Genomic DNA, 27,175 nt, shown 5'->3' with positions numbered 1-27,175 from the left:
CTCAGAGATTTTTGTTGTTTCTTCCCATTTTTCAGCTGTTTCTCTGGTAGGATCTTATCTGAGGTTTTCTTCTGGGATGGAATTTCCATTAAAGCACAGAAATAAGCTACTTTTAACATTTTGTCTTGATCTGTTTTCATACCTGTACTTGAGAATGTTAATCATCATCTGATGAAGAACTGACCAGAAGTGAATTCCATCTCATAGCTACCATAAGCACTCCAAAAGGTTTCAACATGCTATATATAAAGTGTTTATTGTCTGAAAACCATTCGAGTGTACTGGAGTCATCGGGAAAACCAGATGTTCTGTGGACGCTACAAGAAGCTATTCATAGGGTGTCACCGAATCATTCCTTCAAATCAATGACTTAAGGCGATTTGCAGACAGTAATACCAAAGAGGAGCCCCCTCCCCCCCAAAAAAACACATAGGTGAGGTCATCTTAAAGTAACACTTTTATAAAGGTCAAACTCAGATCTACTGAGTCCTAACAGAGCTTAAATTATACATATATAGTAGTATAAAACTTTAGGCATAACTAATTTTCATAGAGAATGATTCAATGACCTGAGAGGTCACTAGAAGTTGAAGGGGCTGGAATTAACACAGGCTAAAAGCCTCCACCTTTTCTAGGCTCTTCAAGATAAGTCTACAGAGCACTTTGATTACACTTCATTCTGGTGTTGAGAGAACAATAATACAAAGAAAACAACCACAAAGAACCAGAAGATCAATGTTTCCATGCTCAATAACCCTCCTATACTAATCTACCCTGTAGCTAGTGCCTACCCCCAAATACTGGGTTCTAACACCTGAAAGAAAGAATGGGGAGAAACAGATAACGTGCCGAGGCACCGAGACAGCAACTGCACTTTCCTATTCCTAGTAAGTCTCCATTTAATGATCTCACTTTGTTAACAAAGAATCCCACAGATACATCCAAGTTAAGAACAAAACGCTTACAGAAACTGAAATACAAATGATTCTAATATTACAGTTACCACCATTTCTTTTCCATTAACATAGATAATCAAGAGCTGACTGTATAGAGCTATTAAAATGTAATCATTCTTTTGTTTACTGCCCATGAATAATTTTCTGTATTAACATGAATGGTCCAAAATCGATTCTACTCCTTGTTTAAATTAAAATGTTCTTTACCATTTGATAACTTTGTGACCCGTTACACTTGTGAAACACATTCAGGCCAGGGAAAAACAAGTACCGATGCACATAAAAATTGTATGCATTGTGAAATGCATACATACACACACTTTGTCAGAATTCTTTTCAGATACCATGAAATATGCATGGCACATAAAACTTGATATGCTTATGAGGTACAAATTATGCAGAAACAATGAAAAATTTAGACAAACAAAACCTATCAAGCTAAGCAATGTGCTTACCAAGATAGACATATAGTTTGATAGGTACAAGCTTTCTGCTCTAGCTTGACTACAGGGTGAGAGGGCTTTTTTGAAGTCACACTAATTGAATTACTTATGAATACAGCAAACAAAAACCAGGTATTAAAAAGTTTACAGCCATTCTGGGTTGTATAAATTCTCACCAATACCACATTCCAATGTATGTAGGTATTTGGCTTTTGGATTTATTATTTATTTTTGGTAAATCATTTTTACAGTTATTTGTTTCTTTGGTACCTAAACTTCCTTAAATGGACTTTAAGATGATTGTAAAATAAAAAGTCTTCTAACGGGAGGAACAATTCTCAGAGCTTTCTGAGATGTTCTTCCCAGGTTATAATCCTCAAATTTGGCTTGAATAAAATTCTCCAATTCTTTCTTAAAAAAAATAAATAAATAAAAATAAATAAAATAAAATAGAAAAGTCTGAAGTACATCATCCAATTTTGGTATCTTAGGCTGATCATTTAAGTGAAACATCCTAAGTTTCAGAAATTATATCCTCTATCCTATGGATTATAAATGCACTTCTAGCTGTAGATATCTATAGTCTGATAGTTCAAATTAATTTCATTCAACTTTTGTTCTGCAATTCGTTGAAGTGACATTAAAATCTTTTTAATTAGAGAGAAATGAATCTCAGTTAGGTCAACTGTTAAATCCAAAAGACAAATAATTATGTGCAGCAGTTCAAACTGGTAGGGCAGCTAGGCCTGTAAGCCCAGCCTTTATTAAGAAACTAAGGTCTTGAGCCTAATGCCAATTACCTTAAATGAAAGATACTCTTCATCTCAAAAAGGGCATCTTAACCATAGGAAATTCTAGGTTTGTCTACATATAGTATTAGCATTAAGTGCCCAAGGCTCTACCTCTACCAACCACCAAACAGAATAAATTCTTTTCTTCTATATACATATCCAGATCTCACTATTTTTTCATTTTTCAGTGTAAGATTGTACAATGAATATTTAAAATAGTCTAAAAGCCAGGTTAAATTTTTTTTTTTTAAATGGCTGTGCTGATGATTCAAAGGACCTAACTCTGAAGGCATTTCTGGTGAATTCCAGTTGTTTGCTGGATGCTGTAATAGTTGATTCTCCTACCGTGACCCGGCTGTTGGTGCCCGGGTTCCCTCCCAGCCTGTAGTTGTTGTAGGCGAGATGACTGTATGGATTGTATCCCACAAACCCTGGTGTGCTGGGCATTTGCTGATGGAAACAAATGAGACAAAAACACGAATGAGAAATGAGCTCAAACGAGGAAAACACAGAAATGAAAAATGATCTGCATATGGCATGCAAAAGCAACCTGATTTTAAACAAGCAATGATGTGTTGTAACTGTTCTTTTTCTTTCAGTGAAAAACCAGTCTGTGTTTGTTTTTTTTTCCCTCTCTTTCTGTCTCTTTGCAGGGGCCAGTGGTGTTTGTGTGAGTGTGCATGTGTGTGCTTGTTTTTCGGGATAAGCAATACACTGAAGTGTCTCAAACATTCAGGGTTACTTTATGGTCAATAGTATGAAATAACAACTTAGCGACATATGTCTGAGATAGGAAAGCTTGAAATGTGATAAGCTAGGAGTCTGAGAACACTTTACATGCAAAACAAAACATGATTTATTTGACAGTTACGTGAATGCCGCCAATGTATTATCTACCAAAAACAAAAACAAGAAATGAATCACTTTCAAAGACAGCTTTAAATCATTTTATATAGTGTGAGAAATGAGAAGAGATTCAAATCAGGAAGTCAGAAGTTGTCAATAGAAAAGAACATATGTGGGATTCAACGGATGTCACATACATGATTTCAAAACAAAGACTTGTAAGAAATGCATGGATTTCATTCTGGGGGTACTGTCTGATCTTTTTAACCCATTCTTTTATAGGCTTTCTCTTCCATCTCTTCTTTGATCCATCTTCCACAGGTCAATCATGAACAATTTCTGCATTTAGTTTTAATGTGAACTACTTTTCTAGTAGACAGACTTGAACTTTCTTTTCTCACCTAGTTTCCTGACAGCCCTAGCTCTTTCAAACCACAACTGCTCGTTGGAGCAACAGAATTCTTGGCTTTTGTAAATTATGTGTTGATGTGATCACAAATGAGCTCTTATATAGCAGTGCCCTTCGTGATTAATAAAATGACATCCAATGTTCATGAGAATCAAGGTATAATGCATAAAAAGGATGTAGCAAAGAGAGACCAAAAGTAAGGTATTTTACCTAATGAACCTCAATCAAAACAAGTGACAGTAATTTCATTTTAACATGCAATTGACAATACCAATGCTGAATTGTATAATGTAAAATAAACTTAACACACCCCAACTAAACTATAGCTATTATAAACACAATTTTCTAAAACATGCCACTACACATATCCTTAGTGTCCAAAAGAACGACAGTCAAGCAGATAATACATTTGATATTCTTTAGAAGAAAACTACTGATCAATTTCTAGCCTATGTAGTTATAGAAGACGCAAATCAAGCATACATAAGTAGGCAAAACACAGATGAAGTATCAAAGGCACAAAAGAAGTTTATATTACTTGGAGTGGTACATTTGGGTGGTAGTGGTGGGTGGAGGTGGTGATGGTGGTGGCAGAAGAAATGGAAAAAAAAGAAAGGAGGATAACTCATTTAATATCCATTCTGTTGGATGTCCTAACCCCTAGTCTTCTGTAGTTTATGTGTAAATGTGAAATTATAATGGTACAGAAGTATGACTAAAGAAAGGTAAAAATATCCCTTTCTACATTTAAGAAGTCATAGGGTTAGTTTCTGAGCTATTTTTATTATCTCAAAAAATTAAGTCTATTTTCAAGGTATTATATGCTATCAGAGGCAGTATTTGCGTCAAAATGACACCTTCAAAGTTGCATAAGCAATGATAATCACTATTCAACATTATGAGGCAGTAATGTAAGAAAATAAGGGAACTAAAAAAAAAAAAAAAATCGAACTAAAATATTACAATTATACCATTTCCAAAAATGAAGTACATGGTTAGCTCTTTGAGGTCAGGAATCTCTCAATTGCTCAACTCCACCTGTATAGCCATTAGCAGAGTGCCAAGGAGATGGTCGTAAGAAATGTTCTTTGATTTAAGAAAGGAAACAAACCAAACACAGGACTTTAAGATCTACCAGAAGTAACTTTAGAAACTGTATGTTATATAAATTGAGCTGAGAAGATGTGATACAGTATCTCTTTTTAAAAGCATCTTACTATGGAAAAATAAATTGTTGATAAACATAACTAAAACATACTAGTAAATAAAACTAGTTTATCTAGTGGAGAAAACAAAATTACACAAGGACCTAATTAGTAAACTAGCCAGAAATTTAGGGGTAGGGGAGTATGGAAGGAGGGCTAACAGCTTTAAAGAACTTCTTTTGTAGGATATGGTCAATATTAACAGTGTTTTGTTTTTTGTTTTTAAATAAAAAAACAACAAGAAATCCATTTCAGCAAGGCCTGAATGGTTACTGTTAAAACTGTTTTGCGGATTGGCCAATTATTTTACATGCTGACCAAGCTGGGCCAGAGCTTGCTGGGTGAAAAAAACTAGTTCACTACTATCATTTAGGCACTTTGAAACATATCAATCCTCAATCCAATAAAACATTACTTATGGAGTAAAGTGCAATGGCAGGATCTGACCCACAGATAATGAAATCCTTACTTGAACAGCTTGAAAATAAAGATTTACAATAAGTTATTATAGAACTGGAAGCTTTATTGTTTGATTTAACATGAAAATTATGTATAGACAAGGAGAGAAAAATGTAACCAGTTGAAGGTTAGGCTTAAAAATAATAAATGCCACAACGAGCATTCATTTCATATTAACTTCCAAGACTCTTAATAGAGATTAACAAGAAAGAAATGTTAAACTTGTCACTTATTCCCAATTAAAAAAAGAACTGAGCATAGGAGGTTGGCATTTCAGTAGTATGTTTCTTTAAATGTTGGGGTTGGTTCAAGGTAAGATGCAGAGTTATTTTATTTAGTAGGAAGTGCTGTTTTTTAGCTGAATTTTTCATCCTGTTGCTGTGATGACTGAGTGACTGTCACTGGAAGACATCTGGGTTTTTGTATCAAGGCCAGACTTGGCTATTACATTAACAAGAAAATTAAAACTTACTGTTGCAGGAGCTGGGGTGGGAGGTGGGGCATAAGATGGTCTTTCTGTTTGAAAGAAAATAAATAACTTCTTGTAAACAACTGAGATATAATACTATGCAACAAAACTACCAATGGTCCTGTTTTGAAGAAAAAAAAAATGAGAGTATTTTGGAATTCCCATTTGCTAGGGCATTAGTCTCTTATTAATATAGATGGATAAATATAAAAAATGAAACTTACTTGACATTTTGGAAGATTAAGTTCTCAGTTCCTTAAGAATGAATCTGAGACACTAAAATAAAAAAAAGAAAAAAAAAGAAAAATAATCAAAACTCAGCAAGCATAAGAGAATGTTTTCCTAAAGAACAGGGTAGTTTAATTGGTATTTCTTAGTAAAATTACATTGTCTTCTAGTAATCCAGCCTTTTTAATATTTTACTAGTTCTTTAGGTCATTTGGCTGACCAGAATTAAATGACTAAAACAAATTACTGGGGATATTAAAAAGTAAAATTGAACATGTACTTGCAAGTTTTTTTGGTTTTGTTTTTTTGATACTGAGCCACCTCTTGTATGGAAGACGTTTTGCTGATGCCATGTAAACATTTAATCAGACTGATAAAAATATAGTGACAATAGAATGTGATGTACTGTCAGGGCCTACCTCAACAAGGCCTACCAGATACTGACAGCTCCCTGATCAGCCGCAGCTCTGCCTTCCTTTTAGGATAACAACTTCTACTAAATTGGAGCAGCATTTCATTCCTGGAGGCAGTGCAAAAGGTAACTGGTGTGATAATGAACTTTACATTCTCTTATAGTGGTAAACAGCTTTATAACTGCCGGGAATAAATTTTGAGAGTCTACCTGAAAAACTCTTATTACCCTTCTCAGCCCATTTCAAAATATATCTCCTCAATGGAGCTTTATTGACAAATTACCTGTGCGGAATTAATTGCTTCTTCATCTGTACTCCTATCCAATTTACACAGATCTATGCTATCGTATTATACCTGTTAATGTGGGTATATTGTGTGCTGCTTAGAAACAGGGACCATTTAATTTATTATTGTAGTCCCTGTACCTAGCTCAATTCTTTTTTTTTTTTTCTAGCTCAATTCTTACTAAGTTTTGTCCTAGTATTACTAGCTCACCACGTGACCATACACAGGTGAGCTTGGTCCTTACCTCAATATACATCACACACTGTGTGTACAAAGAGACAAACATTCATCTTTAGAAATAAGGCAAATAACTTTTATGACTACTGGAGTACTTTCATCCAACATTATGTGAAACAAACATGATTTTTTTGCTTCTGTTTTGCATTTTAAGGGAATTCCTGGAGCATTATGAATAAGAGGCCTGGTGCAGAACGAAATCGTTTATTTTCTCAATGGCCCAACCTGGGTCTCTCCCTCTCTCCTTAAGGAACAGGCAAGAAACCAGAGTCTGGTGCAGATTTCCTTCCTGCTCAAGTTCAGGTAGGCTGTCAACATCCACTAGGCCTTGCTGGGGGGAGCCCTGACATAACTGCCACAAGCTCCCTGATATGTCACACTTTATTGCTAATACTTTAAAATTACTGATCTCCTTTGCTATACTATAAATTCCAAGAGCGACCTTGTACATTTGTCCACCACCGGATGCATGCCCGGTGCCTGGCATAAAATCCTGAAGTATCTGTTGACTACCTTATACGGGACAGGCTTACTACTTACACCATCTGGTTTAACAGTCACAACTACCAACGAGATGTGTACTGCTACTCCCATTTTACAGAGAAAAAAGGGAGTCTCGGCGAGTGTAAGTAACTTGTCTAAAGACACATAGCCAGGAAGTGCCAGAGTTGGGTTTCAAACCCAGGTCAAACTGTTTCCGAGCTTCCGCTCTTCACTCTAAGCCACACCACGAGTGCTCAGGTCGCTGCCTGAACCGAGGGGAAACCACCTTCCCGGGGGTGAGGACCACGGGCTTGGCTTGCCCCAAGGGCTTCCTCTGAGGTCGTTTCCTTTAGGTTTGTGCGAAGGATGCACTTTCCCAGCGACTCTACTAAAGAGGAGTATGCAGAGGTGCTCTGACCAATTCCGCGGGGTTAGTGGAAGGGGCACATCTGGCCGCCCAGGAGGAGCCCCAGCTGGCACTCCCTCCCCACCCTCCGCTCCGCTAGGCCTCAGAGAGGCCGCAACTGGCCCCCGGCTCTGGCGCCGCGGCCAAGCCTGAACCCCAGCAACCCCCGGGGACTCGGGATCGGGCCAAGCCGGGACCCCACGCCTCGCCACCCTCCCGACCCAGTCGAGCCCAGTCGGAAACACTCACCCGCGGGCAGAAAAAACGCCCGCAGCTCCGGCCTCGCTTCCCTTTGTCCCGCGCACGCCCCGCCCCTCGCGTCCGGAGCTTCCGCGCTCGCACTTTCAACACTCTTCTTAATTCCTTTCAAGGCCCCAACCGACCCTCTTTAGAAAAGTAAGTCTTCTAGTGGGGACGCGGTGGTGCTTAGTACAATCAAGGATTTTTTCAGGCCCCATACGTTTCTCAGAACTCCCCGAATTTGGGTAATTTGCCAGCCGGGCGCCGATTCGTCACGGCGGAGAGGGCGGAGGTGGCCCGACCGCTGGGTAGGCCCAAACCCCGCGGCCGTTGAGGAGCGGGAGCAACAACGGGTGACGCGGCGGGAGGTGCGAGGCTGCGCCGAGGGGAGGTGGAAGCGCGGCCTCAGCTTCCCCGCGCGGGGCCGGAAGGCAGCGGGAAGCGCGCCGGCAGGTAGCCCCGGAACCACTGTGGCCACGAGGCCCGCGTGCCACTCCGGCCGGACTCAGGCCGCGCACTTCCCCGCCTCCGAGGGTTTTTTTTTTTTTTTTTCTTTCCTTCCGGTCTTTTTCTTTGCTCTTTCCCTGGGAGCTGGAGTGTATACTTCGGTAAGCTGAGGATGGAGGCGTGGAGCGCGCGGTTCGCAGTTTCTGCCCTCCCGCGCGCCTCCCAGGGCTTCCTGCCTTAACGGCCGGGCAGGAGCCTTGGCGAAAGCAGCACGGACCTTTCCAGTTTTCCCAAGCGCGAGGCTAGTGTAATTGCCACAGGTTTCTGAGCCAAGGGCCGGAGATGTTAATCCCCTTGCCCCAGGTTGTGTGCTCTTGCAGCGCCGGGCAACGGTCTCTGTCCCAGCGCGCCTTGGCTCATTCGGTTCTCTCCACCGGGAACGACTGTCCTTCACTTTTCAGCTTAAACTCATCTGTCCTTCCGGATCCAGCTCAAATTGTTTGTGATACCCTCCTGGAACTTTCCCCTTCTTCCCCTTAATCCTTCCTCTGAACTCCCAAGATTCTTTGATAACTTTATTATGGTCTTTACCTGATATCGGACTGTGTTTGTCATTTTCAATGCAATATGAGAGCTATAAAAGCAAAGGTTCAGTCATCTGCATTGGTCCTCTTCGTATCGCCCGTGCCCAGTAAGGGCTTGACCCGTTGTTAGATGCTCAATAAATGTGTATTGAGGCAGGTTCTGGTCTAGTCCGGGGCTCTTTCCACTAAATCATGACTACGTTGGTTTACTAGATAGTAGCTTCTCCTTGGATATATAAACACCTGACCGATGTGGGACACTGTGGAGCGAGAAGGATCTGAAATTACTTGAAAACAGTGTTGACATTTAGGGTGACTGATTGAATTCTCCTGCTGCCCTTAGCCATCATCCTGGGTGTGCCAGCAGGGGCTAGGGCATCTCTAGAAGTCAGCAAAGCTGTCCAGCTGAACCCACTGTCCAGTTCTTACACCTCCAATATTTCTATACTCATGATTAGAGATTAGTGAAGTTGAAGAGCATGTTAAAGGGAAAGACTAAAAAGGAGGTCATCAAAGGATAACGGGGCGCCTGAGTGGTGCTTGAGATAATGTACACGAAATTGCTTTTTTAAAATATATAAGCATCATGGAATTTCCTGGCAGTCCAGTGGTTAGGATTCCGTGCTTCCACTGCAGGGGGCCCGGGTTCATCCCTGGTCGGGGAACTAAGATCCTGCAAGCCACGTAGAGGATCAAAAAAAAAGGAAAAAAAAAAAAGCTATATATATATATATGCATCAGAGACATGGATTAATGTAAGATACACGAATGCCTCAGCAGGGAAGCCCAGTACCTTCTTTCTCTGGCTTTCATGGTGGGGGACTGGGCAAGTGCAGTGCCGGGGCGGGTGCTGGGTTGTGTCATCCCTAGGCAGTCTTCTGCAGAAAAGCTGAAGGTGCTGGGTGTTAGGAACAAAGCACACTGTAGTGCGAACAGAGTGGCACAAAAATGGTGGAAAAGGAAAGGAGGGGATCTCGGAGGAGCAGTGACATCGATACACATTCTCACCTCTTGGTCTTTACTCAGATGTCACCTTCTCAGTAGGTTTTTCCTGACCTATTTGAAACTGCATCTCATTCCCAACCTCCATTCTATTCAGGGTTTGTGCTTTGTTTTTTTCTACAGTACTTATCACCACCTAACATACTCTATTTGTTATGTGCTTATTTTGTTGTCTTTTTCTTCCCATCAGGATGAAAGCTCCTTGAGCGGGGGTGGGGGGGGGTGGAGGGTGGGGGTGGGGGGGCTTTCGACATCTGGCATAGTGCCCATTCAGGTGCTCATGTTTGTGGAGTGAATAAATGAATGGCTATCTCATTTTCTTCCCTTTGGCTCCTTCTGTGCTCCGAAGATTTGCAAAATTAAGAAAGGAGGAATATAGGCAAGATATAAGAGAGAAAGCCCTAGTGATTAAGACCAAAGAGTGGATTCAACTTACACTGAGTTGCTGTTGATTCTTCCCCGAGCAAACATCAGGACATATGATCTTGCATGGGCAGGGATATTTATGGGAATTGCAGAACAGACTTTTGGAATGGTGATTATTCCTGGAAAACATGGTATGCATCATTAACATGACTGTTCAGCTATATGTAACTGTGAAGTCGTTGGGAGCCCTCGCAGGCGCCTTATGGTAAAACCACAGTGATAGTCTTAGGACCAAGTAGTTTAGTTTTCTTTCTGGCAGCAAGATTCAGGAACTTGGCCTGCTTTCCTCTCTGACACTGCTCATACTTCCTTGAGATTCTTCTTCCCTCCTCCTCCAAGCAGGGAAGTCAAAACTAGTAAGTGATTAAGCTGGGATTGAAGCCCAGGTCTCTTTGATTTCTTTCTATAGTACTGTGGGAAGAAGCTGGGAGGGAGACAATTAGGGGTAGAATGAGAACCATGACTGGGAAGGAAGGAAGAAAGAGGAGAAAATGGGAGAGAACAAGGAAAAACCCATAGTCCTTGGACACCTAGTAGTCTGTGTGAATTGGTTCTAGGAGGTTTATTCCTTTATAATGCTTTAAAATTGTACACAATTTTTAGATGCTTTTTTTTTTAACCCCCAGATAGAGGGTTTGGAGTTTAACAGATTTTCAAAGAGTTCTGTGACTCAAAAAAGATTTTGAACCAAACACTGAACCATGCAATTTGTCTGTAGTTTGTTCTAATGAAGCTTTTTTTCAATGGATTTTTTCCCCCCTTAAAATAGGGAAAGGGAGAACAGAACTCTGTCTGAGCCAAATAGCTTATAAAGTCTGGATATTAAAAAAAAAAAATTCTGGCTATAGGAAAAATGGTGAAATAAGCTAGTTTTCTCAGCCGTTTCTGTGAAGGCAGAAGTTATGGCTATTCAGTTGCTATCACTAGAAATTGTGAAATATTGAAGCCCAGAAGATTTCCAGGTCTGAGTGATTCACGATGTTTTGTAGACTTCGACAAAGTATGGTTTGTTTTTACAGCCTTCTGCATTACCTTCAAAATACTTGGGGATTTGGGACATGAACTTTGACACATGGTGTGGAAAAGGATGAAAGTGTTTGAAAACAGAATGGTCCTGGAGAACCTGGGGTGTGGTCTGTCATCCACAGGCCTTATTTGAGGGTCCAGGGCAGGTGACAGCAAACTGCAGGTGCAGGCCAGAACTGGGCTGCCTCCTGTTTTTGTAGTTTTATTAGGACACAGCCATGCCCACTTATTTACATATTATTTATGTAACAGCTGCTTTCAGCTATAAGGGCAGAGTCGTATAGTTGCTACAGGGATTGTATGGCGCGAAAAACCTAAAATAATTGCTATGTGGGCTTTTACAAAGTTCGCCAATCCTGGTCTAGGGTCTAAGTGGGTGAGGGAAACTAGAAAAGGCTTGAACTGGTTTGCACATACACCTTATTTCAAAATGTTTCTTTGTAGTATGCCCGTGAATGTTGGCAATCTATGTGTACATGATGGCCATAATTTATAAATGTAGAACCAAATTCTACCCTGTGCACAGACTGTCCTCTCATTTCATGTGTTGCTAATTTGAGTAATGTGTGTATGCATATTATTTAACTGAAGTTTATTTTTTGTCCCAGGTACCATAACATGATTCCATTGGAAACTTTCAAATTATTTTAAACTTTTTTTGTTTTGTTTTTTTTACTTTGGAGAATATTTTGTACTTTAAACTATCATGGTAGAACAGTTCAAATTGGGTAACTCACTGGGAAAGAATAACTCTTCTGGCAGTAATTGAAGAATTTAAAAAATTCTCTTTACCTGTTGTGTTTGAACTATTACTTATCGTCAGCTATAATTGTCCTCACAAATTCTTCTCTCCCAGTGACCATTTTCATCCAAATAGTACTGTATATTTGAGTAGTGTTTTGCCAAATATTTTCACCTGTATATTATTTCAAACATTTCTGTGAGGTAAGCAGGGTAAGAGTTCTGATCAAGCACCATCTTTCTCTTAATGTTCAGGTGTAAAGATTGAGGCCTTGGGAATTTAAGTGATTCCTTCCTGGTTACATGGGCCATTACTGACAGTCCCAGGGCTGATATCCTGCAATTGTTGGTAACTGGAATTATTATTTACTTTTGTATTTTGTTATGGAAGGGTGCATTTGAACCATTTCAGAGAGATTGAAGAATATTAATTTCTATTCATCCATCAAGTGAGGATAATATTATTCATCTGTGGGATTGTTGTAAGAATTAGAGATTGTGTACGAAGATGCTGAGTACAGGGCCAGGAGCAGAGTCAGCACTCTGCAAGTGGTGGCTGCTGTTATTATACTTTTCCCAGGATCATGGGATTATTTTTGTTTTTTAATTAGAATATTACCGTTTATTAGAATATACTCTTCTTAATTTTTCTGTTGTTAAAAAAAGTATAAAAATTGTGCTTTTGTGCACCTTGGTTACAGTTTTCTTCATCCCCCAATTGAGCTAACAATATTGGAACAATTAAACTCAAAACAATGTATCAAACTCAAATACAATGCAGGTTTGTAGTTCATGTTTCAATTTTTTTTTTTTATTGTAGTGGTATCATTTACTTTGGTAAATTCATATCCCAATTTAAAATGCCCCAAAGCAAATAAAACTATGTTATAAATTCAAGTACTGTATTTTAAAATGTACATGTAATACACACAATAGCTGCATAGTGGAATTACTATAACAAGCAGTTACATTCATGATGCCCAGTACTAAGTTTTCGACACTGCATATAGATTACACTAGATATATTTATTTATGATACTGTTACTTAGTACAGTAACTTTAGTACAATAGCTTCTATGATGGTATTTCCAAAGCTTTAATAAAGTTAGTAGCATTTAACTAATATTGAATGAAAACATTTTTATGTGTAAGATGTATTTTAGGTCAGATGCTTATGCAAGAATAAGCACTTAACATGCTGTTGTATCCTTGACAAAACAAAATCATCCCTTTCACTAAACAGAATAAGCCAGGCTAAAAGAAATCTGAAGTAATCGAAAGAAAATTTAAATGTGATTCCCTGTATTATGTTAAAGATTATTTAACATAATTTTCTTCTGGTTAAAATATACTTTTTTTTTTTTTTTTGGTTGAAAGAAAGAAGAGAGCGAAGGAGAGAGTTGTAAAGGCTGTATTAATATGCTAACAGCTGTAGCCCTTAGATGATCCTTTAGCTGGGAAAAAAGTATGGTGAGTTGTACTCAGTGTTTTTTTCTGCTTAGAAAAAAATTGGTAACCTATAAATTTCTAATGTTTTAAAACAGGTATTTATTATTTAAGGTCTTTAAATATACCTGTATTAAACAAATTAGGTTGTTTAAAAAACTTTGCAACAATACTTGACTTATTCACAAATATATTTTCTATCCATATTTATTAGAGTTTGAACAATTTAAAAACATAAATCCTGCAAATACTCTTAGCTTAGATAACAATCCTGTTATCTTAATTCACATAAATGTTCGCAAGAAATATTTATAATACTTTATATAGTATCTTTAATGCTTGCATCGGAGACTCAAATTAATCACATTTAACTTTACAGATGGAAAAGTTGGGATGGTGAGAGGTTGGATTAACTGTTCTAGTAATTGGAGTAACTAGCTTTCATGTTCTTTTTGTGCGTCTGGACTTTTGATTTTTTTGTGGGGGAGGACACAAACTTTAAAGTTCTTAGAATAAAGTTAACTCTCTGGAAATCAGATAATGATTACAAAAAACTTTCAGATGAAGATTAATTTAATCATCAAATTAGCCCTGGGGTGTGTTCTATAGTTTGCTCAAAACATCTTGCAGAAAATAACTGTTATTTTTCTACCTGTGCAAATAATTATCTCAAAAGGAAAACATTTGGTTAAGTGAATAGTCCTCTTTAAAGGTTCATTTATAATTGCTTTCTTTTTTTAAGTAGAAAAATCTTTTTAGATATAACCAGTCATGGAATAATGATGAATAACTCAGTGTGGTTCTTAACATAATACAATCATATTTAAACACACTATTCCCTTTTCCTTAGAATGTTCAGCCACTGAGTGAAATTTCAAACGCTTAACTAAACCATCTTAATGCTTACCGTCTCTGATAAAAATTTCAAGGGAAAAAGAAGACTATTTGGAGAATAAAATAGAAACTGTACTAAATTTCTGATTTTAAGCTCCCTCTGTCCAAAAAATACACCTATAATTAGATTCAGAGACATTTTGTCCCCCCCCCCCTTTTTTTTTTCTGAAGAGTCATACATTGGTCATAACATACATACTTAGTAACTTACATTTTGGGACAGAAGGTGGTCAGCAGTCCTACCTTGGTCCAACCTAATGTAATTTTCACATCAAGTCAAATACTGTCTTTGGATTAATTAGCTGCTGATGGAGGTTTGATAGAGGGGATACTGCATGATCTTCTCATGATAAGCCTGACTTCTATATCTGGTAGATTATCCTGCTTAGTCTGTAAACACCCTTCATCAGTGGCTGCTAAATGAAGATCAAATCGAAGAGAAACAGATTTTTTCCTTAATCGAGGGTTATCTTTAAAGAAGGAACCTTCCCATTCTTTAATAACTTCATCCACTTTCTCTGTCCTGAAATGATAAAATAAATCTTTCTATATGAAGAAGTATGGCTATAGTAAAAAACATGTAATACGTATTATATATGAAAAATAAATCAAGAAATGTAATTTATATTTACATTTTAAATTATAATTTATAATTTACATTGTGGCATTTATTATTTATATTCTTTAAACATCATGAATAAAATTTCTGACTGATTCTATGGAATTCTCTTGTTTTGGTTATATTTTTGGAAAAATGGTCAATTAAGGATAGAGTACTTCATCTGAGTTTTTGTTTATGTATATTTATTCATGTCAGGTTAAAAAGTACAATATATAAAATTATGTTTGGAAACATTCAAAGATTACTGAGATTACTCAATTGAAGTTAATTTTTTCGGCATATGTTCACTGTTAGTCAAAATTTTTTACTTACTGAATAGTACCATGAGCTTCAGTGCTTTCTTTCACGACATTTCCATTTAATATTGCTTGTTTGGTCACTGTTTCCACTTTTTCGTCCTCATACTTCTGTGGGACTTTTGTTGAAAAAGATATTTCATTTATAATGGCTGTGAAAATATTATTTATGAAATATTAAATTGCAATGTTGAAGTACTATTCACAGTCAATTTGTATGTCAAACTTTATTCAAATATTGCTTGTTTTTGCTACTTTAGAGTATTTATAATCCCTATAAACGGCACTTCACTTTTTAAGTTAGTTAACTTATATCAGAAACTCACCTGAAGGTAAAACAAAACCAACTCTACTTGTGGTAGGTTTTTGTTCTTTTTTCCCACCTTGGATGCAACCATAATATCTGAAATTGGAAAGAATTATAGGAGCAACATTGTATTAGCATGTAATTGAAACAAATGCTCACAAATAAGAGAATGGATAAATTGTAGTATAGTCATACAAAGGAAATACTACTTAGCAGTGAAAATTAGTGAACTAAGGGTATACTCTATCTGTAGGGAACAAACTCCCAAGTATAACATTGAGTGGGGAAAGAAAGATACATTGTAGCTAATTTTATCAAGGTTAAAAAACATGCAAAACAATTTTACATTTTGCTTAGGGATATATAATGAGACTAATGAGACATAAGCATCAGATCTGGGAGCCAGGTTAGACTGAGGGAGGAGAATGAGATTGGTGGGGGTGTGGCTTAGGTGCTGGGGGTGGGGATTGGGGGGGACTTCAATAACACTGTAAATGTTTCACTTCTTAAACATGGGAGTTCATTATATTTTTCTTGATACTTTGTATATGTATCTTAAATAAATTTAAGATACCTGTGTATCTTAAATATAGCATAATAAAATTTTTAAAATTGTATTAAAGGAATGTTAAAGACCACTTTGTCAACATCTTGAATGATTAGGCATTAAATAAAATTTACAACCATTTTATTTCATAATGAATAAATTATATGTATATAGCTATATATATATTTACATAGCACTGTTTTAAGCACTTTACAAACATTAATTCATTTACTCCTCAGCAATTTTTAGGTAGGCAATATTATTCCCATTTTATAGATGAGAAGACTGAGGAACAGAGAGATTCAGTAACTTTCCCAGCATCACTTAGCTACTAGGTGGCATATTTTTAATTCAATTTATGTTTTTCAAAGATTTAGTAAATGTCGAGACTTATTATAGGTGAAAGTAGTTTCATCCAGTTTTACAGAGGAATCAGAATTCTGAAGTAAGCAGGAATAAAGGTTTTCTTTTTATGGGAACATGGAAAATTGTACATTGTGTTGTGCTCAAAGCCATATGACCTTATAAGTGATTGCAGATTATGAAATTTTGTGAATTAATAAGAATTCCTCTTTTGATACCTTTCATTACCAGTATATCTGGAAATCTTTCAAATCATGTACTCAGAACAACATTGCTTTCCATGGTTGTACTATAATAATAATAATAACATTATTATTATTATTATGGTTATAATAATGGTTATTATTATTATTATTTTGGTGTTTGATGTGTGTTGGGAGCGGGCCCTTGTGGGAGGGGGAATGTGGTAATGTGTGAATTTTTCAAACTTTCTTTGTGGGTGGTCCATAGAAGGCACTGACTAATTCTAAAAGGGGTGAATGGCAAGGAAAGTGAGAAAGTTAAGGAAGGTCATTTTTGTAGCGATGGAGAATTGTTTACATTTCGTTCTAGGCTTGCTGTGCTCTTTGTTGTAGCTAATGTCCCTGACTTTGGCTAGTCTGTTCATAATTTTGGGAGGCTGGAAACAGTTCTTCCGCATATTTTTTGCAGTGCCTACTAATCCTGTTTTGTGGTAGGAACTCCGTGAGCATGCCTTGGTGATGATGGGTTTTAGATTTAATTTCTCTATCTCAGTGACATAAGTGGCTCTGTATTTCTGGTCATTCACTATATGGAATTAGGTACCTGATTTCTTCCTTTTCCAGGAGGCGGCGATAAGTTGCGATTTCTTGTTCTAGCCTCATCTTCGTGTTGAGGAGCATCTCATGCTCTTGAAGCTGCTTTTCAATGCCGCGCCTTACTTCCTGTAGCTCTTTTTCTAGTCCTTCAATCACTGCCTCTAGGTCTTGCAGCTGCATCTGGTAATGTTGTTCACTGGCGTGTAGGGAGTTTTCAAGGCCCCTTTCCTGTTTTATACAGATCTTCATCAGTGAATCAGGGAAACTAACTGTGTTTCTGAAATCTGATTTGCAATGTCTTTGTTCTATGGAGTTCTCTTCTTTCTTAAAAAGGTTGCAATAATTGTATAGCCCTTATGCAAGAGGTGTTTCCTTACAGCTTTAGGTATGACCCAAATTTTAAAAAGTTGTATTTTCTACTTACAACTAGAGAGCTTACTATTTCAAACGAATCCTGTGATAATTCTTATGGCCAAAAAAAAAAAAAAAAATCTGCAGTGTGATTAGTTTATTATCACCCTAATTTATTCGATTTCTTAAATATTGAAAAATATAGAATATTAAATATCAAAGCCAGAGCAGACTGTTTATAAAAGGCATTTTCAGAAAGTGTTTAAATATTTTTCTATTAGAATTCTCAGTGGTATGGATAAAAGATTCCCCACTGTTATGACTTTGGATAATGACAAAGGCTCTATTCCCCTACTCTAACAATTAGAGAACCCCAGGGTGATACGCGAGGGTTATTTCATTTTTAAAGGTGTGAATAAACCTTGAGTGAATTGATAGTAGTTATTGCCATGATGGAGGCAGGGAGGTAGTTGAACTAGGTCCATGGATGGAAGTCAGTGGTCTGATTTTTAGTTTCTCACTGGCCAGTAATGGACATTATTCCTTTCCCTCTCTTAATCAGATAACATCTGGGGATTCAGTGGGCCAGTTGCTTTTGAGATTATTCTCACCACAGCATGGAGAGATTCAATTTCCACTTGTAGGTGATGCCACTGGCGTCGGGCTTCCTTGAGTTCTGCTTGAGCCGCCTTTAAAGCCTCTTCATCTTTGTCCATTTTTTTGCTTAGATCTTCCTCCAACTAGAAGAAAGCCAACAACAACAATAACAATAACAACAACAAAAAAAGCACTCTTGAAAATGAGACATTTAAAAGCAGTTATAGAAAAATAGTATAGGAATCGAATAGTTTTTTTCTTTAAATTTTTAATTTACCAATGTGTGTTCTGCTTGGTGCTCAGTTACTAATTAATTAAATTCATGAGTGAGTCAATTGCACTCTCAGCCTCAGTTTTCTAGGATGTAAAATGAACCTCAAAATTCTTTTCCTACCATGACAGTCTATGAAATGTAGAAAAATACATTTAATGAGAAGTAAGTTTGCAGGACCTAAGTTTGAGACCTCTGATTCTTTTTTTTTTTTTTAATTTTTTGATGTGGACAATTTTTTTAAAGTCTTTATTGAATTTGTTACAATATTGCTTCTGGTTTATGTTTTGGTTTTTTGGCCGCAAGGCATGTGGGATCTTAGCTCCCCAACCAGGGATTGAACCCGCACCCCATGAATTGGAAGGCGAAATCTTAACCACTGGACTGCCAGGGAAGTCCTGAGACCTCTGATTCTTAAGTTTCTATTGTTTATGGCATCATTAAGGAAGAAAGATAGAAAATTAGCTACTACCCACCCCCCCATATTTTCTTGTAGGCTGCTTCATAAAAGCAGATAAACAGCTATATATCCTAAATCGATCATCTCTGGGACTGGGTATATGGACAGGATATGTTACAATAATTTACAGGATAATTTACAATACTGCTAGAAAGTATATTATGAATCATGTAGAGAGTTAAGTTATCATAGGCATTAGAGATTCTATAATAGACTTCTGTATTAAGAGAACCCATTGTTGATTTACCTTTTTTAGAAGGCATGTTAATTTTAATTCTGGATATCCAAGGTGGTAGCAGAAATGACTTCTTTAAAGACTTTTCTAAATGTTCTTATATTAAATAACAAGTGGATTATTTTATATTCAGCTTTAAGTGTTCTTATGCTGATGTTGGGATTAAATGAAAGTATCTTTTGACAGAATTCTCAACATTTGGCTCCAAGTGCAGTAGGAGCAATGTATGGAATTGATTGCAGTATTTTGAAGCAAAAATTAGAACTTCTTAATGTGCATATAAAAATGCATTTTAAAATGTAAAAAATTTAATTTGGTGGTACAATAGATTTTTTTTTAAAGGAAATATTGGATTAAATGAAAGTCAATAAAGTTTAGCTCAAGGTATTAGACAACAAAATTCATTCATTTCTTTTGGTTTATGTATCACTTATTCTTAGTGTTAAGTTGGCAAAGCCAAGCAGCAACACATATCAGAGCAACTACAAAAAAGGATGACAAGAATTTTGGAAATAGAAGAGCATAAAAATGCTGGTCTCTTGGACGTTGAGTGAGGAGCTGGCAGCTAGGCTTGTGTGGTAGCTAGATTCTGAAGATGGCTCCCAATGAATCACACCTCCCCACATTCATGTCCTTGTTTGGTCCTCTTCCACACTGAATCTGGGATAACCTGTGTCTTGTTTTAGTCAGTAAAATATAGCTGAAGTGCCAGTTCTAGGCCTAAGCCTTAGGAAGCCCTGATGACTTCCACTCCTATGATTTTGGGAGCTCTGGGCCAACATGTAAGAGATCTGGATACCCTGTTGGAGAGGTCGTGTAGAGAGGCCAGATGGAGAGAAACAGGCCCAGTTGTCTCAGCTGAGCCAGCCTTCCAGAAATGCCCTGCCAAGGTGCCAGACACAGGAGTGAGCCACCTTGGATGTCCCAACCTAGTTTTGCCCCAAGATGACTGAAGTCCTAGCCAATGTCATGTGCAGCAGAAGAATAACCCCCACTGAACCCAGTCAACCCACAGCATCATGAAAGACAATACAATTGTTTTAATCCACCAAGTTCTGGAGTGGTTTGTTATACAGCAGTAAATAACTAAAATAGCTTATGTTTATTTTGTAATAATTAAGTAATCAGGCTTCCTTGAATTTATTCCAGTTGACTTTCTAAATTCTTTGAAAAAAAATCCCCTGAAGTAGTTTTATGTTAAGAAGATGGAACAAAACTTACTGTAGTCTTGCTTTTTCACTTTATTCATTTCAGCATAATGACTTGTAAACTAAATAACTTGTATTTCTATTATTACAAAATAAAATGTTTATTTGGCTTATAATTTTTAGAGATTGTCATTTGTTAATTGTTTTCTTCTCTTTGTAAAAGGTGAGTGAACTATTCCAACACTTAAATCAAATATTCCAGTGAATTTGCTTCATCTACGATGCTGATAATTCTTTATGAAGACCGAAAATGTTACCCAGAAGTTAAATGTATGTTGTTACTAAAAATGAATTGCATGCAGTAATGTCCTATGATTTCCCAGCAATATTTTTTCCCTTTTGGGTATGTTCTTAAGTAAACTCTTTGCTGTGTTTGGGTGCTTGGAATAGAACTTGTACTCAGATATGATAGGTAAACTAAAAAAAAAAAAAAAAAAAAAATCCCTGAATTTCTGAATCTTTGTTTCTAAAAGAGTTGTTTATTCATTTGTTTAGAGATGAGACCTTAATTTATTGCTAAAGGTGATTGTCACTTTAAAACAAAGTAAGTCTATGAAATTAGGATTTAGCTCTTATTTAAATTGACTCTCTTTTTAAAAAATACTTAAATATAGCATGCTTAGTATTAGAAATAAACATTTCTCATCTTTTAGTACAAAAGCAAAAACCTGTAATTGAAGTAGAAAGTCATTTTCGATTTGGGGAATTTTGATTGTCCCAATTTATATCATTGTTTCTGAATGCCATGTTCACATACTCAGATGATTTCTATTTATAACAATCTGGTACAAAATTGAACTCATTAAAAAATGATAGAAACCTTTTAGAAATATTTTACTTAGCTTTATCTTGCAAAGTGTGGAAGCTAATAAATCATCTTACTATAAAGCTTGTCATTTTAAAGATGTTATTTATATTATCTCTATAAATAACTCCATAATAGCTTCGAAGGGTATCTGAAATGTTCCTTCCTGTAGGATGTCTAAAAGAGATTAGAGTGCACCATTTTATTGTATGTTGATTACATGTTTTGTTAATGATAGTAGCCTCATGATTTATATAAAAATCAAATGTATCAATCAACATTCATTTAATGGTTATTTAACAGTAATAATCACAGCCTTTCCCCCTGTAGTCCCAGTCACTTTGCAGTAAAACCTAAATTCCTTCCCCAGTATATGCTGCATTGAAAAGGAAATACTGTACCTCAGAGAGGCCGGGACAGGAATTGGATAGACATGGATTGTCTCCTTATCCTGGAAGATGCCTGTCTGTATGAAATCATTACCTGGATCCTTGTTGAGAGCACGGTCTCTATCTGATTTCTGGTGAGGAGCTTTTCATAGTTTGCCCTGATCTCATTGAGTAGCTGGGACAGCTCCATTCTTTTCCCATCCTCCACCTTGGCTATCAGACCCTTATCGATAGGATGAGTCTCTGCCGCAGAACCTGCTCGGTCTGCATCGCGCGCAGAGACAGCTCCATGGAGCCTTAAAGATACAGAGCTCCTTTTTTTCCCGGAAGCCACGGATATCCCCGGGTTTCTAATCAATTATGCAAATATTTGATAAACCCTTTTCTCCTGTTGTTGTTGATCTAGCAGAAGTGTCAGGCTCTCTGTAAAGTAACAGAAAAATGAAAACAGTCTCAGTATTCTTGAATTGGTTCTCTAAAACTGAGCACATTTTGGGGGGAAAGTTAATTTAGCTTGTGGAAAGGAAACGGGGCATAACATAAAGAAAATTGTATTTCGTTTTCCCAAGATATTGCATGGAAATAAATCTGGGCTCAAAACATGGTAACTAAGCTTTCCTTTTATGGCTTTCCTCACCATTTGGATAGTTTACACAGAAATGCTGTGGGAGGGCATTAGAATATGTTGTAAACCTTGAATATTCTGACAGTTATTGGAAAAAGCTACCATCAGATTCAGCTGACAGTTGTCATCAGCCACAGGACTGACAGTATTTCTCTTAAATACATGCTGCGTGGCTCATGGTGGGCTGCTGTTCTGACGGCAGGCTTTGATATATTGTGGTGAATTCCTGAAGGTACATTACAGATGAAGCTACGGCTGGAAATAAGTGCTAACAGAGTATGAGAGCTGACAGTTAACATTCCCACCGTTTTAATAAGGTTGAAGAAATACAATCAGATGGTCCCTGAGCAGGATGTGTTCGTTGAAGTAAGATGTATTGTGGGGTTACTTCTTCATGAGTAAACAGAGTTAATGACAGCTCCTACTTGTAAATATAACATTTGTGCAGCTCTTCTAACTTTAAAAAGCACCTTTACAGCTGTCATTACATTCAGTAGTCACAATCCCTGTCACTTTGTAACCTGGAAAGATGACAAGCCTGAGGCAGGAGGGCTTAGGGCATCTTTCCCAAGGATGTACGGTGACGTAATGGCATCCTTGGGACTGGAACTTTGACTCCTTGGCTGTATTCCAAATATTGTCCCATCTGCCCCTGCATTATGTCTCTCCCCACCTAAATTCCTTGTTTAGCCTGGCAAGCTGGTTGTTAGATATGACTCAAAATGTTTTGAGATTAGATCTATCACTGTTGTTATTTGTAGAGTGGCTTGGCTGAAAGTGTGTCTGGAGTGTAGTTCAGGAAATAATCAATCTTTGGCTCTAGTGCTCACAGGGCCTTTGAATGTGCATCATGCTCTTTTAATTTCTGAATTGACTCACTACTGGCCAGTCCAGTCTATGCTGGGCATTCCCACAGTTGCCTCCAAAGAAAGCTGGCCGACCAGAGCCCCTGCTGAGAGGCGAGTTTCCAGGTCATTCTTGTACTCTGTTTCATTTGACCCACGCCTCCTCCACCCTCCCCACTGGTCACAATGGATTGGCCTGGGCTGGACACTTGACCTAAGGATAACCAATCTGTAGGTCAGAGACCTATGAGGTAGCCTGACCCAAAAGCACTGACTGAAGAGCATCACTTACGATTATTTAGGACCAACTGATTCTCTTTTTGGTAATTGCAGATGAGAAATAGGAAGAGAATCAGGCATTGATAGTGGGAGGAGAATCAGGAAAGAATCAAACTGTTGTTGCTTTATCTAGCTCCTGCTGATCTCGGCCTAAAATACAGAGAGCTGAACTAGATTCCCTGGAGGGCAGGCCTGGCAATCTGCATCTGAAACAAGCCTCTCGGGTATTTCTACCCTATAGCAGTGCTTTCGATGGAAATAGAATGCAAGCCACAAATGCAAACCACATATGTAATTTAAACTTTCTAGTTGTCATATCAAAAGATAGAAACAAGTGAAATGAATTTTAATATTATATTTTATATATCTGAGATATATCATGTCATCAATATAAATTTGTGTTGTTTTTGGCCACGCCGCACAGCTTGCAGGATCTTAGTTCCCCCACCAGGGATCGAACCCGGGCCCCAGCAGTGAAAGCGCTGAGTCCTAACCACTGGACCGCCAGGGAATTCCCTCAATATGAATTATTAATGAGATATTTTACATCCTTTATTTTTGATACTGTCTTTGAAATCCAGTGTGTATTTTTATGCCCATCTCAATTTGGATGAGCCACGTTTAAAATGCTCAGTAACCATGGGGCTAGTGGCTACTGTGTTAAACACTGCAGCTCTAATGTTTGGGCCCTGCTGGCCCACACAAATGAGAGTTCCATGTCTGGAACATTCCACATGAGTACTAGATTAAAGGAAATAGTGCCAGATTTTTTTTTTTTTTAATGAGGGGAGAGGGAGGAGGAGTATTTAGAAAGATATTCTACAAGCATGTGAGTAATGAAGTTAATTAATTCAAGATCTCAAATGTCACTTTTCAAGGAAAAATACTGCTAATTTACTTAAAAAAATACTGTCCTTTATTAAAGAAATCAGTAATATCCATTAAAGGCTGTGGCATAAATAAAACTGCAGGATCCATGCAATTCTCAGTGCATTAGCTATAGTTACACACTGTTCTTTATGCTTCAGAAATCATAACAGAGTGCAAATAAGCAGGGACCCCCGCACTTCTTATAGGGATCATCTTGAACCCACTCTAGTTATTAGAAAAGTAAATCATTTGAAAATGTATTTTATTAATAGAAACAAATTAATTATAACATACCTCACAATGGCTAAAATGCTGTGGTTGAGAACACAAGCTCTAGGGACATTCATGAGAGCGGGCCCCCAGACCCTTTGGAGTTAGAATTCAAGACTGAAGGCCATTCATTCATTCATTCATTCGGTTATCAGATGGCTGCTGTTTGCACAGAGGTGTGCTGGGTGCAGACAAAGTGCTGGAAGAGTTCTGAAGAGGAGAGGTGACCTTTTGGGGCATATTGTGGGGGGAAGAGATGGAGAGGCATTATAGAGGAAAGAGAAAGAAAAAAGTCGGAGGGGAGTTTCAGGGTCAGATCACAGAAAGGCAGGCTACAAAGTGTGGATTTTACTTGATAGGTAATGGAGAATCATTGCTGGTTTATGAAACGAGGAGTCACGTGGCCATATTAATTGGGGAGTAGTGCAGAAGATTTCAGAGTAAGGACACCAATAAGAGAACCAGGGTTTACGAAAAGAAACAAACGTAAAGCTATTTTTGAAGTTCTGCCTGGACGATCATTGGAAACTGGGTTTGAGTAATGCCATGGGCATAGAGGAGGGGGAGCATGCGTGAAATCAGTGAGTTTTAGCAAGTGGCAACTGATTATGAAGGGAAGGGGAGGGGAGGGCAGAGATGATACAGGTTCACAGTCTCTGCGACTAGAACGTGAGTGGTTCCGTGATCAGAAACAGGAAGAGAGGAGGGTAATTAGATTAAATTCAATCCAGACCCTTTAAAGGGAGAAGATCTGGGGTCAAGCCTCTGCCTACCAGTTACTAGCAAGGTGGGCTGATGCTCTTTGAACTTCAATTTCCTCATTTGTAAAATGAGACTAATGATACACTCCTCATACTATTACTACTATGAGCATAGGTAGGTACCATTATCATCATCCTCATTTTATAGGTGAAGATACTGAAGTCCAATAAAGTGCAGAGCCAAGATCCACAGCCAGGCAGTCTGACTCCAGAGCCTACTCTATCAAGCATAACTGCTAGGTAGCTTCTTAGTAAGTAATCAGAAGTAAAACACTTAGCACATAATAGAGGCCCTTCAATCCTTGTTACTTAGAGTGAGCGCTTGTTAGAAAGCAGACTCTCAGGCCCCGCCCCAGACCTACCAGGTTGGAATCTGCATCTTAAGAAGATCTCTAGGTGATTTGTTTGCACACTAAAGTGTAAGAAGGACCACTTTAAGTCACTGCTTCTCAAACTTGCTGCACAATGAACTCATTTGGGGAACTTTAAAAGCTACTGATGGCCGCGTCTCCCTCCCAGAGATTCTGATTTAATCAACACAGGATGTCGCCTGGGCATCCGTTTCCTCCTTGCCCCACCCCTCTTGGCCCCGCCCCATCCAGGTCCCGCCCCTCAGCCCCCATCAGAGTTTTAAAAATTCCCCAGGTGGGTCTAATGTGCAGCAAAGTTTGAGAAACACTGTTACAAATGTTAGGCTTCCTCCTGCTCATTTCCCTCTATGCTTCACCCAGAAGAAATGGGTTGTTAGTACACGTGTCTGAAATAAGGCTCCCAAAGTTAAACATTGGCAAGTCCCAGTTTTCGCCATAGTTGGTGCAAAGCTGAGTCCATAGACTCAGATAGACAGGACAGATACGTTGCTGTATTTTTCTATAACTAATTAGTCTTTATCTTGAGCTCCCATGCTGTACAGGGTATGTAATTAAATTTCATCAATTGGGCTTCCCGCCTTTTCTCCAAAACGTTGCATCTAAGTTTTGGGGAAATTCTGCAGTTGTGACTATGGGGTCCCATATCATCTTTGATGTCATCTGTCCAAGTTTGGGTTCACTGAGTCAGTCTCTATTCTTCCCACTTGTCCCATTTGCATTGTTGGGGAAAAAATTAACAACAAAATCTCCTGACCCAGAAATTCTCTCCACAAAGGTAGTAGAGAAAGAAAACACTTTTGCTATTGGATAAGCATTATATAAGAATGTGATGCGCATCCTGGGAATCACTAGGAGAGTGCAAAGACCGAAGGAAATCTTCCCCTTCTAGAGCCCATTACGTCCCAGTTCTCAAGAGAAACCATAACTAGTCCTCCTGTAAGAGGACTTGACAGCACCATTTGTCACACACAGTTCATCTGGTAACTTTACCTGGTAATTGGGGTCACCATCTGTGTTCACTAATAGGCTTCATACGAAGGAAAATTACACTTCTTGTAATAGGAGGTAGTTTTGGAGAGAGGCTCCTACCTTCCCACAGAAACTGGGAGACAGGGTGCTATTTTCCTTGGATGTTTACATTCCAAAGTATGGTTCCCAGGTCCCTGAGAAAGATATTCCTAGGTTGTAAAGCTGGCCAAAGGCTTGTTTCACTTTTAAGATTCACTTACATTTCAAAGAGACAGAGAAAGAATTTATATTTACAAGGTTTCTAAAGTAGATGCTCTAAGAAAAGGAAGCATGTGTGTGTGTGTGTGTGTGTGTGTGTGTGTGTGTGTCTCACCTTATTTCAACAGGGAAGATTTAGCCTCTTAGTTTGAATTTGTATTTGCCCTTACAGCCTCCAGCTTCTCGCTTCCATACTTCCCTGCTTGAGGGCTTAGGAACCATCCTGCTGCTTCAGTGTGCCACTGGCATGGAAATATCAG

At 38.1% G+C, this 27,175-nt stretch overlaps 2 protein-coding genes and 1 long non-coding RNA gene across 11 annotated transcripts in view; 1 reads left to right on the top strand and 2 right to left on the bottom strand.

Moving 5' to 3' along the window:
- Positions 1-8,944, bottom strand: part of SMARCE1 (SWI/SNF related, matrix associated, actin dependent regulator of chromatin, subfamily e, member 1) — a 21,167-nt gene extending 12,223 nt beyond the window's left edge. The window contains exons 1-4 of one of the 5 annotated variants that reach the window (XM_057536754.1): positions 7,881-8,944; positions 5,803-5,854; positions 5,582-5,625; positions 2,473-2,640 (exon numbers count right to left, since the gene is read on the bottom strand). In XM_057536754.1, coding sequence (XP_057392737.1) covers positions 2,473-2,640; positions 5,582-5,625; positions 5,803-5,809 — 219 coding nt within the window. In that variant the 5' untranslated portion in view covers positions 5,810-5,854; positions 7,881-8,944. The remainder of the gene's footprint in view (positions 1-2,472; positions 2,641-5,581; positions 5,626-5,802; positions 5,855-7,880) is intronic. The other 4 variants (XM_007177600.3, XM_007177601.3, XM_057536755.1 and 1 more) reach the window with 4 other exon arrangements.
- LOC103012871 (uncharacterized) lies at positions 7,930-27,175 on the top strand. Of its 3 annotated transcripts, none has more exons than XR_009006406.1 (5): positions 7,930-8,027; positions 13,475-13,567; positions 20,637-20,743; positions 21,649-21,801; positions 27,088-27,175. It is a non-coding gene; the product is annotated as an uncharacterized LOC103012871 (long non-coding RNA). The 3 variants fall into 3 exon arrangements; XR_009006407.1 differs by lacking the exon at positions 7,930-8,027 and adding an exon at positions 8,460-8,479; XR_450590.3 differs by lacking the exon at positions 21,649-21,801 and having other exon boundaries at positions 27,088-27,173.
- On the bottom strand, positions 14,387-21,907 carry KRT222 (keratin 222). 3 transcript variants are annotated; one of them, XM_007177604.2, is made up of 6 exons: positions 21,762-21,907; positions 18,314-18,442; positions 17,359-17,579; positions 15,682-15,758; positions 15,372-15,507; positions 14,387-14,960 (listed from the first exon to the last, which is right to left on the bottom strand). In XM_007177604.2, the coding sequence occupies exons 1-6, from the start codon at positions 21,855-21,857 to the stop codon at positions 14,732-14,734; spliced, it is 888 nt and encodes a 295-aa protein (XP_007177666.2). In that variant the 5' UTR covers positions 21,858-21,907; the 3' UTR covers positions 14,387-14,731. The 3 variants fall into 3 exon arrangements, with proteins under 3 accessions (XP_007177666.2, XP_057392740.1, XP_057392741.1); XM_057536757.1 differs by having other exon boundaries at positions 15,372-15,474; XM_057536758.1 differs by lacking the exon at positions 21,762-21,907 and adding an exon at positions 21,680-21,757.

The sequence above is a fragment of the Balaenoptera acutorostrata genome, chromosome 20, assembly GCF_949987535.1.
Source record: "Balaenoptera acutorostrata chromosome 20, mBalAcu1.1, whole genome shotgun sequence".
Taxonomy (NCBI): Eukaryota; Metazoa; Chordata; class Mammalia; order Artiodactyla; family Balaenopteridae; genus Balaenoptera; species Balaenoptera acutorostrata.
This window is presented reverse-complemented; position numbering and strand designations above follow the sequence as displayed.